The sequence below is a fragment of the Oncorhynchus nerka genome, linkage group LG26 (genome assembly GCF_034236695.1).
Source record: "Oncorhynchus nerka isolate Pitt River linkage group LG26, Oner_Uvic_2.0, whole genome shotgun sequence".
Taxonomy (NCBI): Eukaryota; Metazoa; Chordata; class Actinopteri; order Salmoniformes; family Salmonidae; genus Oncorhynchus; species Oncorhynchus nerka.
The window spans coordinates 32,396,124-32,408,531 of NC_088421.1; the positions used below are offsets into that span (position 1 = coordinate 32,396,124).

Genomic DNA, 12,408 nt, shown 5'->3' on the forward strand with positions numbered 1-12,408 from the left:
AGCACTACAGCTGTGGAGTGTCCTCTGTTCTAACAGTGATCATGGCTCATGTGAAACTCTGCCAAATACATCTCTAGAGACGATCATGTTCAACAACATACAGTATGAGGAAACTCATCAGGGAAACAAAATGATTGTGATGTTTGAGTAGGTGTGTCTTTGATTGGACACAACGTCAGCAGAGTAAGGTTTAGTTATGAATGGCTGGATCACCATGCCAGTATGTATGTACAATACAATGGGCCAGAATCAATGCTTTGTTTAGTAGAGATGGGGACATCCTCATTAGGTGTCTAATAATTTACTGTATTTACTTTGCTAGCCACAGGCATGACAACAAATCCCCCATGGGGGACACACAATTATATTTCCTAATTCCACAACCAAAAATAGTTTGTACAAAATACTTCAAAGGCAACACAATTGCAGAAAAATATACATCAATACACCATTGGCATTACATCATGTGAAAATGCCCTGTTCATCTTACAGTAGAAGACTATGGGGGATTTCAGACTTTGATAAGGAAAAAGCCAAAGACATAATTATACGTTTTGTTTCAGGATTGTTTTATTTATCAAGTAGCCTGATACCATTGCATCTATGATAGTTCAAAGGACTCTCTCAGAGTAAAGGGCAGCTGTACAAAAAACCCAGAGGGGTGAAAAGATTTGTCTTCATTCTGACAGTCTTGAGAGAATGTGAGCGAAAAGCATGGGAGTAAAAAGAGTGAATGAGAAAAGTAAAGAGAGAAGAGACAGAAGGCAACAACAACCACAGGCAAGGTGAGCAGCAAGGATGCTTTGTCCTGAATCTGCCAGGCTGATGAATCCACTCCCGCTCCTCCATCTGGGGCTCACTGAGAGCTGCTGGGTTGCCCACGGCAACTGTAAACACCAGACCCAATCAATCGATCAATAACTGAATCACCCGATCACTTCTCAACCTGCTTTTCAGTCAGGTATACAGTATATTTTTCATCCACAGGACAAAGAAATTCCTTTTAGTCTTCTGCAGAAACTCAATTCTCAAAGATGACATACAAAGTTGTACTGAAAGTAGCATTTATTCATTCCACGCAAACGGAGCCAGTCAAGTAATAGATCACAGCATTTGGCAGTAGTGAGGAGTCTGTCCGTCTACTGTAAGGGTGATGTGTAATGGAGACACATATCAGCAGTACAGTCCAACAGCATCAGATCACAGTCATATTCACTGGGCAACCAAGAGTAGAAATAGTCTAATAAGAAATGCTCATTTAGTTTTTTCCGTTGCCAAACGTTTTAATATGGTATGCCCTAATGAATACAATCCAGAGACTCTCACGAACAATCACTAAAGCATTTTAAGTCTATGGTCAAGCATAACAGAATATTTTAGAATGAATCTGTCCAAGGTAAACAACTCCAGTCATTAGGTAGTATAATTGTTTTAATTAAGGGGGGGGGGGGGTATTTTATAAAGTTGGCATCTCCTGGTGTAATGTCTAAGTGTAACAGAAACAGTGAACATTCTAGGGCTTTTAAGTACTTGAGCTCCTGTGACCTCACTATAAGCTTACTGTTCGTACCTTGTGATTGGTTGCGCAGTGTTGACAACCAATGACATTACAGTTAAGTGTACTAAAATGAAGGCAGCTCCACTCCTGTCCAAGTAAAACTTACACTTCAGTCCTCCTTACTTCAGTGACTTAAGACATAATACTCTTCCAATAATTGATTGCAATCCTTACCCAATAGAAATGGACTAATACTGTCAAATAAAATGTCAAACTTTATACAAACAGAATATTTCAACCTTATACAACGACAGTCCTCATGCAAACTGTCCATAATACAAGCTAACTCCTCAAACATAGACCAATGTTCCCATTCAAAGTCCTGAGTTCTCATAAGAAACTCTTCATAAGACATTCTGTTCTTATAAAAACACACCGTATTCATAACTCATGCAAAGTCCTGAGTTTTCATAAGACACTTCATAACACAAATCAATCATATAATGACTGTCTGGATCTCCACCTCCTCCGATGACGTAATAACAAACTCCTCCTCCTGCTGCTGTTGTTCCATCACCTCGACCATGTCCTCGCTCCCCCGATGTTGTTACCATGGTGACCGTGCCATCGGGCGTTTCCAGTGCGCCGCCTCCTGCCAGAAGGGTTCCGTCGCTGATGGCTGAGGCCAGGGTCATGGCGACCTGCGCGGTCAGGTTCTCAGGCGTCGCTATGGTGATGGTGTCGCCACAGTCGGAGATGGATGTGCCCTCGTCCATGGAGACATTGCGCACAATGATTTGGTGGCCGCCGATGCCACCACGTGATTGGTTGACGATCTGCTGCACCACCTTCATGATGTGGTTGCCCATCTGAAAGGTGGGTAAAGCGGGGATAAGTATTGAGATGCCTTATTAATGTCTACCTAATAGTTGATTTATCTATGGCTGAAAGACTGTAAATTGACCACAAAAAGTCCAAACATATGTTTGACTAAAACATAAGCATTTCAAGACCTGCTTATATTTGTATATGATCACGTGGGAATACTTGGGAACAGATTCCTTAAATTAAAATCACTTGGAGATGGTTTCCTGGTGTTTTTACAGTCTTATGTCCAGCAATGAAAATCTTTAAACAAAATACATTTAGTTAAAAATACATTTTGCTCAGAAAACATCAGGGGCCAAATAAAACCACCCGCCAGTTGGGGAATGAAACTAAGTTTCACTGCAATTTTGAAATGTAGACAGATCAGTTGTTGGATTTTTTTGTGTTATGATGAACTTCACAGGGTGGCGAGGGTCCTATTATTCTGGTGACATGATGATCGATGCTTGACAGCCGTTTGACATGTACAAATATTCTCTCTCTTATCCATAATAATCTGATCATGTAGACTAGCCTACCTGCAATGTATCTGAGAGCTGTTGGCTAGAGCGCACGTGCCAGAGGCATATTTGCTATTTAACAGTTTTTGGTAGAGTTGAAAATGAGATGAAAGCACATTTAACTTTAGATTTTTATTCGGTATATGAAAAAGTAAGCCGAACAAAATGACATTTTGAAGGGCCTCCCAGGTGGAGCAGTGGTCTAAGGCAGTGCCACCAGAGACTCTGGGTTCGAGCCCAGGCTCTGTCGCAGCCGGACGCGACCGGGAGGTCCATGGGGCGACGCACAATTGGCCTAGCGGTGTCCGGGTTACGGAGGGTTTGGCCGGTAGGGATATCCTTGTCTCATCGCGCACTAGTGACTCCTGTGGCGGGCCGGGCGCAGTGCACGCTGACCACCATGTTGCGCTGTGTTAAGAAGCAGTGCGGCTTGGTTGGGTTGTGTTTCGGAGGACGCATGGTGCTTGACCTCTCCCGAGCCCGTACGGGAGTTGTAGCGATGAGACAAGACAGTAACTACTAATAATTGGATACCACAAAATTGGGGAGAAAAAGGGGGTGAAAAAAAGGACGTGTGCACTGATATCAGCAACAAGTCAGTTTGGTGGAAACACCGGTGGATAATCTGCAGATTTTCTTTATGCAGATTTTATATTTGCATGAAAATCTGTCACCAATTGGATGGAAACTTGGCTTTGGTCGCATGTTAAATATATGTCTATGACCAAGCAAACCGTGAAAGGTGTTTATGTGTAGGGAGGCGAGCTAAAACCACTAAAACCACTAGAACACAATTTCTTGGCTCCAGGAGAAATAGGAGAGCAGAGCACTGACCTGATTCTGGTTGTCTTGGATGAGAGTCACCTCCTCGCCCTGCCCCTCTTCCTCCTCCTCCTCCTCCTCCACTCCTGGGGCCTGGGGAGAAGAGACAGGACACGTGAACTACAGAACCTTCCATACATACTGACAGCATCATTTATGAATGTGATGATGGATCTAATTTCTGTGAGAAAAACAGATTAATATTCTGTTTAACAACTGCGTTTACATCAGCACCTTGTCTATGTTGGTGCCTAAAGCTCTGCCAGGTCAAGTTGAAACATTCAGTGAATTCAGCAAAAAGTCTGGACATATTACTTTCACATTTTCGGCAGTGTGAAATGGGTAATAGATCCATAAGGAGAATAACCCCCCGCCCATCTATGAATGGTCTCACCCTAATGATGTATTCCTGGGTGTCAGCAACCACAGAGGAGAACTCTACCAGCACAGCGTGGGGGTCGTCTGACATGATGGCTGCTGTGGCCAGGCTGTCTGCAGACACCTGCTCCTCTGAGACCAGCATGCCTTCCTCCCCAGACCCCTCCTTCTGGCCAGCATAACAGCCACCTGGACACACAAACACATCAATGTAGTGCTATTTGGCTGTTTGCTTGTGTCAATTGTGGAATTAATAACATGTATCGGCTAATATGGAAAATCCATTACTTCATCAATTAAAAATCAGGGCCATTGTCAGCCTATCCAAAGTAATGTAAGTCGGGAGTACACGCATAAAGAATAGTAACACTAATATCACTGATAAGATCAATGCCAGATACATCGGATTCTATGAATCTGACATTGATCTGAATGCTATACATGACCCAGGAGACAAGTGTTAATCATCCTGACCTTTGGCACGTAAATGGCGGTTGAGGGTGCCATGCTCAGCGAAGCCCCGCCCACACTTGTGACACTTGAAGGGCTTCTCTCCGGTGTGATGGCGGATGTGGCGCACTAGAGAGCCCTTCTCCCTGAAGCCCCGCGAGCAGAACTGGCACACGTACGGCTTCTCCTGGGCGTGCGTCCGCTGGTGCACCTGCAAGGCATTCTGGGACAAAACAGGAGGGGGAAAAAATGATAAATTATTCGACATCTGTTAGTCAACCAATTCACTTCTGACATGCGAGAAAAATTACTGAGATAACCGTTCAAACGAAGAGGCACCCCGAAACTTGACTTAAATGGCAGGAGTCTGCTAATGTTAAGAGACTAAATAAAACTTACGAATTCAACAACTTTCAGTCTGAATATTTTGCCTGCTCACGGCCTCCTTGGTTGAAATAAAAGTTGAGTATGAACAAACCTTGGTCTTGTATCCCTTGTCACAGCTGTTGCAGTTGTACGGCCGTTCCTCCGAGTGGGCCCTCATGTGTTCCCGGACATGTCCGATGGTCTTGTACAGCTTGCCGCACTCACCACACTTATACCGCCTCTCACTCAGGTGGACCTCCATGTGCTTCTTCAACAGGTAGCCTGTCAGGAACTCTTTCTGACACATCACACACTTGAAGGGCTTGCAGCCTGCAGAGAACACACAGATGAGCTACTGTAGGCCGTGTTCATCAGTGAACGCAACAGGTAGTCCCTCCCCTTCAGACCGGTTTCCTTGGAGACTAATGAACACGACCCAGGGAGAGAGAGACACTGAGGAGATTTGAGAAAATGTAAGAAACAGGGAATACATGATATAGACGTATCTGATTTTGAAACCTTGGCTGAATCCTCTTACCACCCCAATCATTTGATATCAATGGATCACCTATGGAGTGTGTGTTGACTAATGATGTAAAGAAACAATGGGTTATGTTGAGACTATCGTTAAAGGAAATCATTAAAAATAAATGGAGACAGTGGTCTTACCGAGGTGACCTTTGACATGGAAGCGGAGGTAGTTGAGCGCCTTAAAGGAGCGACTGCAGTGAGGACACTTGTGACTTTTAGACGGCGGCAGATCCTCCTGCTTGTCAGATATGTCCTACATGGCAGGGCAAAGGACATACACCATGTTTATCAACCTCCTGCTGTAGGTGAGAGTATACACCATGTTTATCAACCTCCTGCTGTAGGTGAGAGTATACACCATGTTTATCAACCTCCTGCTGTAGGTGAGAGTATACACCATGTTTATCAACCTCCTGCTGTAGGTGAGAGTATACACCATGTTTATCAACCTCCTGCTGTAGGTGAGAGTATACACCATGTTTATCAACCTCCTGCTGTAGGTAGGAGTATACACCATGTTTATCAACCTCCTGCTGTAGGTAGGAGTATACACCATGTTTATCAACCTCCTGCTGTAGGTAGGAGTATACACCATGTTTATCAACCGCCTGCTGTAGGTGAGAGTATACATCATGTTTATCAACCTCCTGCTGTAGGTGAGCGTATACATCATGTTTATCAACCTCCTGCTGTAGGTGAGAGTATACATCATGTTTATCAACCTCCTGCTGTAGGTGAGCGTATACATCATGTTTATCAACCTCCTGCTGTAGGTGAGAGTATACATCATGTTTATCATTCCCCATTGACTAACTCACCACCATCTCCTCAGCCTCCATCTCCACACACTCCTCCATCACCTGGATCTCTGTCATCCTGCCCTCCATGTCCCTGACCTGCAGGACCTCTTTAGGCATCCCGTCCAGTGCCTGCTCCTCGGCCTCCTCCACCTCCTCAGTGACTGCCTCCAGGGCGATGCCAGAGTTGATGATGGCCTGGCAGATGAGGTTGTCCCCCTCGGCCACCAGGGCATCTGCCTGAGCCTGGTCCAAGATAACCTAGGGATGGGGAACCAGACAAGAAAAGTGGGTCCAACGTGGTCCTAGGAAAAATGTGTAACATCCAAAGAGGTTATATTAAACATCAGAGATTTGGGATACAAAGGAAATGCTTGAGGGTGGGTTTCTCTATTTTCTTTCATCTGCACTGATGTGATAGAAATGGACAGGCATTCACAACATGGCCTTTACCTATCCTGTGATTTCAGATCACTACAAATTAACAGGTGTGAGAGGAGACGAGTAAGACATTTTACAGTACTGGAAAGCATCCAGATCTCCACACACCTGCTGTTCCTGCCCTTCTCCCTCTACCTCCATGTGGAAGTGGACCTCGTGGATGACTTCCTGTCCTCCGCTGTCAGTCTCCACCACGCTGACCACTGCCGCCTGCGCTTCCTCTTCCTCCTGCTGCTCCACTTCCTGCTGAGCAGCCAATGAGGCGGCCTCTGCCTCTACTCCTGAAATACAAACATGACACCATCAATACCCTGTCCACCATATATTACCCTGTCCAGCTACTTATCTACCGATAGATCCATATATTTAATCTTTCTATCCATATATTTATCTTTCCATATAGTAATCTCCCTCTTTCCATATAAACAGAAGTACAGTACCGGTCAAGTTTTAGAACACCTACTCATTCAAGGGTTTTTCTTTATTTTTACTATTTTCTACATTGTAGAATAGTAAAGATATCAAAACTATGCAATAACACATATGGACTCATTTAGTAACTAAAAAAAAAAGTGTTAAACAAATCAAAATCTATTTTACATTTGAGATTCATGCGGTAGTCACCTGGAATGCATTTCAATTAACAGGTGTGCCTGTTAATTTGTGGAATTTCTTTCCTTCTTAACGCATTTGAGCCAATCAGTTGTGTTGTGACAAGGTAGGGGGTATACAGAAGATAGTCCTATTTTGTAAAAGACCAAATCCATATTATGGCAAGAACAGCTCAAATTAGCAAAGAAAAAGTAATGATGGACTGTCATTTAAGACATGAAGATCAGTCAAGGCAGAACATTTCAAGGACTTTGAAAGTTTCTTCAAGTGCAGTCACAAAAACCATCAAGCGCTATGATTAAACTGGCTCTCATGAGGACCACCACAGGAATGGAAGACCCAAAGTCTAATGCAGAGGATAAGTTCATTAGTTACCAGCCTCAAAAATTGCAGCCCAAATAAATGCTTCACAGAGTTCAAGTAACAGAGATCTCAACATCAACTGTTCAGAAGAGACTGAGTGAATCAGGCCTTCATGGTCAAATTGCTGCAAAGAAACCACTACTAAAATGACACCAATAAGAAGAAGAGACTTGCTTGGGCCAAGAAATACAAGCAATAAGACCAGTGGAAATATATCCTTTGGTCTGGAGTCCAAATTGAGATGCGATGTGGGTGAACGGATGATCTCTGCACGTGTATTTCCCACAGTGAAGCATGGAGGTGGTGTTATGGTGTGGGGGTGCTTTGCTGGTGACACTGTCAGTGATTTATTTAGAATAAGGCACACTTAACCAGCATGGCTACCACAGCATTCTGCAGCGATACACCACGCCATCCCATTTGGTTTGGGCTTAGTGGGATGATCATTTGTTTTTCAACAGGACAATGACCCCACCACACCTCCAGGCTGTGTAAGGGCTATTTTACCAAGAAGGAGAGTGATGGAGTGGTGCATCAGATGACCTGGCCTCCACAATCCCCCGACCTCAACCAAATTGAGATGGTTTGGGATGAGCCGGACCGCAGAGTGAAGGAAAAGCAGCCAACAACTGCTCAGCATATGTGGGAACTCCTTCAAGACTGTTGGAAACACATTCCAGGTGAAGCTGGTTGAGAGAATGCCAAGAATGTGCAAAAGGGTGGCTATTTTGAAGAATGTCAAGTATATTTTGATTTGTTAACACTTTTTTAGTTACTACATGATTACATATATGTGTTATGTCATAGTTTTGATGTCTTAATATTATTCTACAATGTAGAAAATAGTACAAATAAAGAAAAACCCTTGAATGAGTAGTTGTTCTAAAACTTTTGACTGGTAGTGCACGTGGAAACCCCTTCAAATGAGTGGATACGCCTATTTCAGCCACACCTGTTGCTTACGGGTGTATAAAATCGAGCTTACAGCCATCCAAACTCCATAGACAAACATTGTCAGTTGAATGGCCTTACTGAAGAGCTCAGTGACTTTCAACGTGGCAGGTCAGTGACTTTTCAAATCAGTTCATCAAATTTTTGCCCTGCTAGAGCTGTCCCGGGCAACTGTAAGTCCTGTTATTGTGAAGTACAAACGTCTAGGTGCAACAACGGCTCAGCCGCGAAGTGGTAGGTCACAAGCTCACAGAACGGGACTGCCGAGTGCTGAAGCTCGTAAAAATCACCTATCCTCAGTTGCTCACTATAGAGTTCCAAACTGCCTCTGAAAGCAATGTCAGCACAATAACTGTTCATGAGTGTGTAACAGTATAACTTTAGACCATCCCCTCGCCCATACCCGGGCGCGAACCAGGGACCCTCTGCACACATCAACAACTGACACCCACAAAGCATCGTTACCCATCGCTCCACAAAAGCCACGGCCCTTGCAGAGCAAGGGAAACCACTACCTCAAGGTCTCAGAGTAGGTGACGTCACCGATTGAAACGCTATTTAGCGCGCACCACCGCTAACTAAGCTAGCCGTTTCATATCCGTTACAAGTGCTTCATGAAATGGGTTTCCATGGCCGAGCAGCAGCACACAAGCCTAAGATCACCAATACACAATGCCAAGCGTCGGCTGGAGTGGTGTAAAGCTTGCCGCTTTTACCTCAGGAGCAGTGTAAACACGTTCTCTGGAGTGATGAATCACGTTACACCATCTGGCAGTCTGATGGAAGTATCCGGGTTTGGCGGATACCAGGAGAACACTACCTGTCTGAATGCATAGTGCCAAGTTTGTTGGAGGAGGAATAATGGACTGGGGCTATTTTCATGGTTTGGGCTTGGTCCCTTAGTTCCAGTGAAGGGAAATCTTAACTCTACAGCATACAATGACATTCTAGATGATTATATGCTTCCAACTTTGCAGCAAAAGTTTGGGGAAGGCCCTTTCATGTTTCAGCATGACAATGCCCCCGTGCACAAAGAGAGGTCCATACAGAAATGGTTTGTTGAGATCAGCGTAGAAGAACTTGAGTGGCCTGCAGAGCCCTGACCTCAACCCTATCGAACACCTTTGGGATGAATTGGAACACCAGCCTTATCGCCCAACATCAGTTCCCGACCTCACTAAGGCTCATGGCTGAATGGAATCAAGTCCCCAACAGCAATGTTCCAACATCTAGTGAAAAGCCTTCCCAGAAGATTGGAGGCTGTTATAACAGCAAAAGGGAAACCAACTCCATATTAACGCCCATGATTTTGAAATGAGATGTTCGACAAGCAGGTGTCCACATAATTTCAGTCATGTGGTGTATGTATCCTACCATCTATCCATATATCTATCCATCCATGCATGCATGCATGATCCCTCAATCTTTTGACAAACTGCTACCTTTCTGCTGTCCGTCCTTGCTGACGAGGATCTCCTTGTACTGGTTGAAGCGGATCTTCTCAGTGCATGGGGTGATGGACTTGAGATGTCTGGTCAGAGCCCCTGACTCCCTGAAGGAGAGCCCACACAGGTTACAGTGGTACGGGCGCTCGTCTGGGGGAAGAGCGGGAGAGAGACTGATGATGGAGATAGGAAACGAAGCTGCATGTCACATGCAGCAAAATCTCATTCTGAGCCCACCCCCTTCCAGTCCACTGTACCTGTGTGACGGCGGTTGTGACGAATCAGGGAGCCTTTGGTGCGGAAGGCACTCCCACAGAGCTCGCAGGGGAAATTCTTATTCTCACTGTGGGTGATCATATGGGTTCTCAGGATGTTTGTCTAGAAAAAAGGTAGACAGAAAAATAGGTTTGTTTGATTGAGCATAAACAAGGGAAGAACAAAATCACTGACAGTCATGATTTCAAAACTTTCTTCCAGACTAGACAAGGTAGTGATAATCTGTACAGGTTCATTCTCAGATCTATATCAACAGGAAGCACAGGTGCAGTACAACTCACCGTTTTGAATGTCTTCTCACATGTTTGGCAAATGTAGCGTCCATCTTTGTTGACCCTGTAGACTGGCTTGTCTGCACCGTCAGGGCTGTGGGCCTCGGTCCCCTCTGTTTGGACAGTTGCCTTCCCTGTGCCACCCCTCTTCCTGCGACTTCGAGAGGAGTGGCCTTCAACTTCTACCTCACCTGAGAGATCTTAAGGCTGGTTAATTCAGTCCCCTCAAATAATTTAACCCATTAACCCATTTCAACTGGGCATGAAAGTCAAAACAGGAGGAAATTGGGTTTCTGACAGAATATAAAGTCTTTGCCATGAGAAGAAACCATAAATCAATCAAATAATGTCTTATCAGTTACGGACAGATGATACTGGAGGGTGCCAGAGAGCAAAAAGTCAAGGAACATTGACTGACCGTTGTTGTTGGACTTGTCTGGTTCATCTGAAGACAGTCCACTTCCATCCATTCTTGTCAAGGTAGCAGAGGTTCCATCTGGGGCAAACACCTGACCAAACAAACGTTTTGACAGATCACCCCATTCATTTATGAATTCTACAATCTAAACTGAGTAGGTAACGGGTGTACAATTGCCCGGGCAAGCCTACCTTTTGGTTGTCATCTCGGGGTTTATTGACGGGCACCTGGGGTTCCTGTGCCCGCGTGCAGTTCTGCTGAAGCTTGTGCTGGATGAATGCCTCCAGCGTACAAAACTCGGACTGGCAGCGTCCGCACTTGTGGACATCTTCATCTGCAAGTGAAATGCGTGAAAAACATGCGTACAGTCAAGAACAACACACTTAAAAATAAATTGTAAAACGTTCAATGTTGTTGACTGGCTGGCTAATTAATTGACAAATGCAAATGATTGGACATTGACATAGCGAAGTTAGCTAGCTACTGTAGCAAGTGCAGCCGCCAGCTAACTTAGCTAATGTTAGCATATTTAGCAAGCCTAGCTGGCTGGCAAGGCTAAAACCGATACGTGTAAAGTTAAACTACAATCCGAGGATGCTAACTAACTAAATCTGACCAGCGCGACCTACACTAGTTGGCTAGCTAGGTAGTTAGATAGATAGCATTGACCCGATACAGCGCAAGCAAAGATGTGGCGCAAGCTAGAGTGAACCGACCTTATTTTGTCGCCTACCAAGCAAGCTAGCTAGCAGCTAAATAAATTGAATCAATTGGAGTGGGCCTACATATATGACAATAACAATATATGACTGGTTTTGCACGTAAACTGACTTTACCTTCATCTCCGAGAGTTGTTTGAATTGTGACGATGTTGTTGCCGTGATCCGTTTGCTCGCTCACTGTTTCTGCCGTATTATTATTTTCTACATTCATGTCGTTTGAGTTCTCCGTCTCTGTCGCAACGCTACTAGAGAGAAAACATGGCGGATTTACGACCTCGTAGTCATAACAACAAAACTGCAATACGAGGGAAGGAGGGAGAAGAGACAAATCATAGGACGATTTGGATTTTGAATTATGCGTTTTACCAGATTTTGGTAAGAAAATTGGCCAACTCTGATGTCTGAAATTATCATGCGCAGGATTGAAATAAACATTATCAAGAATTTGCAAAATATTCCCGATTGTTGCCTGGGGTCGAATTTTTTAGACTAATTCCATGCATGAAACACAGGCACAGTAGCTATTCCAACAAAGATTATGATAACAATGCGCGTGCCTTATTTCCCACACGTCAAACAATACGTGGACAGATCAGATAAAAGTCAATTTACTAGCCTGGATGATTTAATTATGTGAGGATGGGTGCAACTTCTCTCTACTCTAGTATATTCTGCTGC

The 12,408-nt window shown here is 44.4% G+C and overlaps 1 protein-coding gene across 1 annotated transcript; it reads right to left on the bottom strand.

The window, feature by feature from the left end:
- Positions 1–1,047: 1,047 nt before the first annotated feature.
- On the bottom strand, positions 1,048–11,976 carry e4f1 (E4F transcription factor 1). Its single transcript, XM_065010445.1, is given in 15 exon segments — positions 1,048–2,097; positions 2,099–2,367; positions 3,721–3,801; positions 4,103–4,275; positions 4,561–4,759; positions 5,015–5,232; positions 5,572–5,686; positions 6,252–6,491; positions 6,780–6,952; positions 10,040–10,192; positions 10,300–10,420; positions 10,600–10,781; positions 11,009–11,099; positions 11,200–11,342; positions 11,845–11,976. Coding segments are annotated over 15 exon segments (2,358 nt in total). The 5' UTR covers positions 11,942–11,976; the 3' UTR covers positions 1,048–1,994.
- Positions 11,977–12,408: the final 432 nt, after the last annotated feature.